This window comes from Opisthorchis viverrini, assembly GCF_000715545.1.
Source record: "Opisthorchis viverrini unplaced genomic scaffold opera_v5_308, whole genome shotgun sequence".
NCBI lineage: Eukaryota > Metazoa > Platyhelminthes > Trematoda > Opisthorchiida > Opisthorchiidae > Opisthorchis > Opisthorchis viverrini.
Genome location: NW_008751957.1, coordinates 625,838 through 630,726, shown reverse-complemented (window position 1 = coordinate 630,726; position 4,889 = coordinate 625,838). Strand labels below are relative to the sequence as shown.

At 43.8% G+C, this 4,889-nt stretch overlaps 1 protein-coding gene across 1 annotated transcript in view; it reads left to right on the top strand.

Annotated features, from left to right (window-relative positions):
- T265_09728 (hypothetical protein) overlaps positions 1-4,889 on the top strand; it is a gene marked incomplete at both ends in the record, with an annotated part of 8,473 nt that overhangs the window by 1,400 nt on the left and 2,184 nt on the right. Inside the window, 7 exons of the mRNA XM_009175891.1 lie at positions 1,360-1,476; positions 1,761-1,926; positions 1,963-2,135; positions 2,172-2,268; positions 2,309-2,359; positions 2,395-2,673; positions 3,238-3,319. Coding sequence (XP_009174155.1) covers positions 1,360-1,476; positions 1,761-1,926; positions 1,963-2,135; positions 2,172-2,268; positions 2,309-2,359; positions 2,395-2,673; positions 3,238-3,319 — 965 coding nt within the window. The remainder of the gene's footprint in view (positions 1-1,359; positions 1,477-1,760; positions 1,927-1,962; positions 2,136-2,171; positions 2,269-2,308; positions 2,360-2,394; positions 2,674-3,237; positions 3,320-4,889) is intronic.

The window sequence follows — 4,889 nt, the reverse complement described above, 5'->3', positions numbered from 1 at the left end:
TAGGGTTCGAGCCCACCCAGTCTTGCAGTAGCACTTTACACTTTGCAGGTGTGAAGCGCATACCAAACCGCGAGGCAGAATTATTTAGATTATTTAGTATTGTTTGCATTGCCACGGGGTCAGATCCTAGAAGAGCTATGTCGTCTGCGTACTCGATGTCAATAACTTGAAAAGTAATGTTTTTTTTGGGATGCTGATATTTCCAACAGATATGGATGTTAAGTTTTTAATGGGAAATAAGAAATCGCCTTTGAGAATGCAAAGCTACTTCTTGCGATCATGGAGAGATAAAGAGAGGATGAGATTGGGCACCAATACACCGTATGTTTTGATCGAATATAATGGTCGCCAACCTCCCCCCCCCCAAATGAGACCGAACCTCTGTCTTCATCAAATTAATCCATGCAGGTTGTTTTGAATTTGTCCTATTTAGCCTCGCAGACGTGTTTTTGGTTTCATTCGTCCATGATAATATTGGCTAGCTCCTTTAGAAACTCCCTTATGCCTGATGTGTTCTTTTTTTACGTATCCACTTTGCTGCACTATTCCGTTAATTCATGGCAACTTACCTTTTGTGGAATGGTACGTTTTATCAGCGTTGCTCACCACTTTGGTAAGAAGGGCGCCTTTGAAGTCTCGTGTGTTGGGCATCTAGCAATTTACTTTTCTCCAGATTAAACACATTGAAAATGCCGGTTACTTTCAAAGCACCGCACTTCTCAATTTGAAGAACACTTTGTTATGCGCAGCCGGATTTGGAAACACTGAACAAAGAAGTGCATGAGTATCACAAGGCGTAACAATCACTCCAACTCCAACAGTGGAAAAAAACAATTTGACCACTGCCCTCCTCAGTGAGTGTCCACTTAGGACAGCACACGCCAGGTTTCGAACGCCTCTGATCACGAGGGAGCTGAGTCAGGAAACTGGAGCTATCAATGTCACATCTACTAGAAGACTTGTTTCCACTCCTGCCAATGAAACTGGCTGATATTTTGGTGGATCCGTTGATCCGCATATCAACATTCGCATGCGGATTACTGGGTATGGGAAAATGTAAGTTGTGTGGAAATGACTTTGCTCGATATAGTTGTTTGGTTTGGAAGCAGTGGATCAGGATGAAAATAGGCAGAACTCCGAAACCATCGTGTTGTTTGACCTTCAGCACTTGTGCACTTTATGTCTTATGCGATAAAAAACTACTCACCGGGCTGTTGGGTGCTCTTAGACAGCCCACGACCAGTTTGACCCCTCTTGGGGCTGGTCAGGCAGGCGGAGTCCTTGAGTTTCCGTCAATTTTTTAATCTTGAGATTTAAGTGAGTTTCCTATGTCAATGAGTGTATATAGTCAGTGGTTAGAGCGCAGATTTACTGACTGGGAGGCCCATGATTCGAACCCGAACTCTGCCTTCCGACTTCCCCTGTCTAGGCTTGGGCAACCTGGCAGTATCTCAGTCCTCGTGCTTCCTTTTGTCGGTATGGCATTTAGGCACTGAAAGAGTGCTACAACCGAAGGAACATGCTTTATCCAGTATTCTGCGGTGTTTTCCGTTGGACATCAGCTCTTTGCATTGCTGAGCGGTGTACGCACCTATGTGTGAATAATCTCATTCCGGGGCACGCACGACTACGCACCTAGCTCAAAAGAAGCTTTTATCCCACTTTTTTCATGCATGCTGATGTATTATGGTTTGTTACGTGCTTCATTTTCAGAGTAACGGTTTTGGTAGCTGGAACGAAGTTGTTTTCCCGTACGTCAGTTTTCATGCCATATAACTCTGGTTACGAAAATGCTGTATTTCGAGGATTTCATGGAAGGTTGTTTATTCCTTTCCCTCTATACTAACGGCTTAGCCATCGAAAACCTCCCAGGGGAGCTTACCGAAAGTCTTACAACCGTGCGACAGCTAGATCTGCTTACACAAAGTTCCCCACCCTTATCCACTAACTAGTACTATCCAGGTATACTAGAACCACTTGCTGAAGCAAACAGAACATATTTTGAAGATTGCAAGTACAACAGGCTCTCCGATTATCAGCAGAACGTTCGGTATTCGGAAATTGTACGGGAGTACGAGAAGGCTCTTTCAAACTGTCGGGAAAAGCGGCAAATTGTTGAGAAAATCTATAATACGGTATGATGTAACCTAGTTGCCAAGCTTTTCCTTCAGTACGAAAAACTGGTACGGAAGCTCGATACGGAACTAGAAAAGTTCCGTCTTGAATTGGAAGCAGATAACTCAGGGATAACCGAACAGATTGAACAGCGTAAGTTTTCTTTTCTCTTTTTTATCAACCGATGTCTTAGGCATAACTGCTATGCTAGGGAAGCCACAGAATCCAACCGTCAAGCCGGAAAGTGAGTCATTCCAATAAATGACGGGATCTTTGCAGGGCGTAGGCAAAGATTCCGCTACCAGTCAACTAGCCATCACTTCAAAAATCCTTTCTTGATGCGCCGAAAGATTATTGGACAAGCATGCCGTACCGCTTTGAAATCCTCGACTGTTCGACAGGTGTTTCCTCATAAGGGTGAGAACTCGCATATTGGGCGTCCAGGTGCACAGAAAGCCTTCCGTGCAAAGATTTCCGTTCCCCATCGGATACCAAAACCGTCGGCCATCCCTTCCTTTTTAGAGAGTACCACAATAGGATCGAAGTCAAATGAAGATAGTAAGTTTTTTGTTTAGGTGGTGGACTTTTTCCTACCGCAGTAGTACGTCATTCATCCAAGATGCTGCTTAAGTTTTCTGGTACAACCTTGAGCTGCTAGGTCGCATGGATGATGTCTGAAGTGTTAGTAGACTAACATTCGTTGTAGTATGTTTAGTATGAAATTCCTGATGGCAGTTAACTACTATTGGATGACTACTGAGCCGCTTGTTATCCGCACTTCGTCTAGTTTGTTGCACCACGACCGTCATGTGAAATAGCTATAAATGCATTTTCTATTTATTGTGAATGAGTCAACAATGAGCGCGTGTCAAATGCAAATGCCGGTCACCTTCTTTTAATTTTTTCCATAGCTGTACTGAGTGACCTCGTTTCTACTATTCCATTTGCTACTTAATAATTCACACGAAAATCCAGTGTACAAATGGAGCAATCTGGTAAAGTACCGCGTGTAGCGTATCTGAAAAGTCGCACCTTAGTTAGCTAAAACGGAAGCGTGTGTGTGAGGGGTGGCAATTCTCATGTCTCGGTTTGACTTCAGCATGGTAGCGTTTCCCCTTTCAGATGGCTTTGCTCGACGGAGCCGACCGGTGGACTTTGCTAATGATCCTTCTTTGTTCAATCCCGAAGGTGGTTTGGAGCCCAGGTAGGTTTACTCATTCAATCCCATCCACACGGAGTTGTGGAGTATCGTACTGTGGAATGTTTGTGTCCCCTTGGTTGGCATTCTTTGGATTCTTCCTGTACATCATAAATGCCGCACATACCTGGTCCAGATGGGGGACGTGATGTATTTGCATGGCAGATTTGCACGTGGTAATGGTGGTGTTTTTATGGTTGCTATGAATGCTGACAGGTTGACTTGTCAATTCCATATCCCCCTGACCCACTACTTGGACGTGTTTATCTCATTCCTGTTGGAAAGTCCATGAACCTTGACGCTTTCCTAAAGGACGTAGGGCTTTATGATCGTTCTATACTCTTTGGAATCCAGCATTGATAAGCTGTCCTCTTTAAACGGAAGGGTTGGTAGATGCGAACTGATCTGACAGATTACCTTTAGCGGTCAGATCTTCCCCGTTTCTGATCTAGACCATTGAAAGCTGGTTAATTTGGCACAGCGGTTAAGGCGCAAATTACTGACGGGGACGTATGTATTTCGAATCAAATCTTGGAGTTTTGATTCCTCTCCCCTAAGCTTCGACACCCAGATGGTATATCAGCTTTTGTGCTTCTTTCTAGTTGCACAGCAACTGTGCATCGAAAGGATGCTACAGATGAGCGATTCGATTAGCTTCGTGGATGTCTGTCCGGTGCGAAAGGTTTCAATCTCCGGAGGGGTTCTGCACCCTTCGTTATTGACATAGATCATGGTTCCTCTTCAGGATCACAAACCTTTACTCTGTTAGTTAGTTTATGTACAGATTATTCGAGTGAGCTCTTGGAGGTGTGAACGTCTTGGGCAAATGTTAAGTACCCTCTGTCCACTCTTTTATTTGACACTCCTTGAGCTTTTTTGCAATTCAATTTGTGGTTTTGCTGTTACTGTTGATGATAGTGGTGACATCCATTCAGGATCACCAGTGTAACTTTCTCCGACGCCGTCGTTGCAGTTGGTCTGGTCTCCCAGCTAATCATAGGACATAAGCAGTTTCGTCGAACTTTGTACAAAAGCATATCCTCTGAATTGTCATGTGAATGTCCCGGAACCTTCGTCACAATCTCTCACAATCCACTTGAAACCAGGGTACACATCAAGTTATCTGTTTGTAAATGCTGAAAAATTACCTGTCTTTGTTGCAACCCGCTAAACGTTTTCATCCAAACTGTAACAATGGGTGGAGATTCTCTCTCATATATCATCATCACGCACTGGATAAATGTAGCGGCTAACAACCTTTGACGTGGTATAGCTTTAGCTAAGTTTGTGTCTTAAAACGCCTCGAAATCGCCAAAATTGCTACTCTTTAAAGTATTCGTCACTCATCGCACCCTTTGTTACTATATTTCTACCCTGGGTCGTAGTAAGCCAGCCTTCGCTGGGCCGAGCAATCCTAGATAATCCGTTCCTTCGAACATTCTCGGAAGCAGCTTTTTGTCAGTGCTAAACTCCCTCGTGATTCACATTCATCAGCTTCAGCTTTAGCATGCGGAGAATGTGGTCTCACAGTAAACCGTTGAATGATATTCCATGTATATAGATATATATATATATA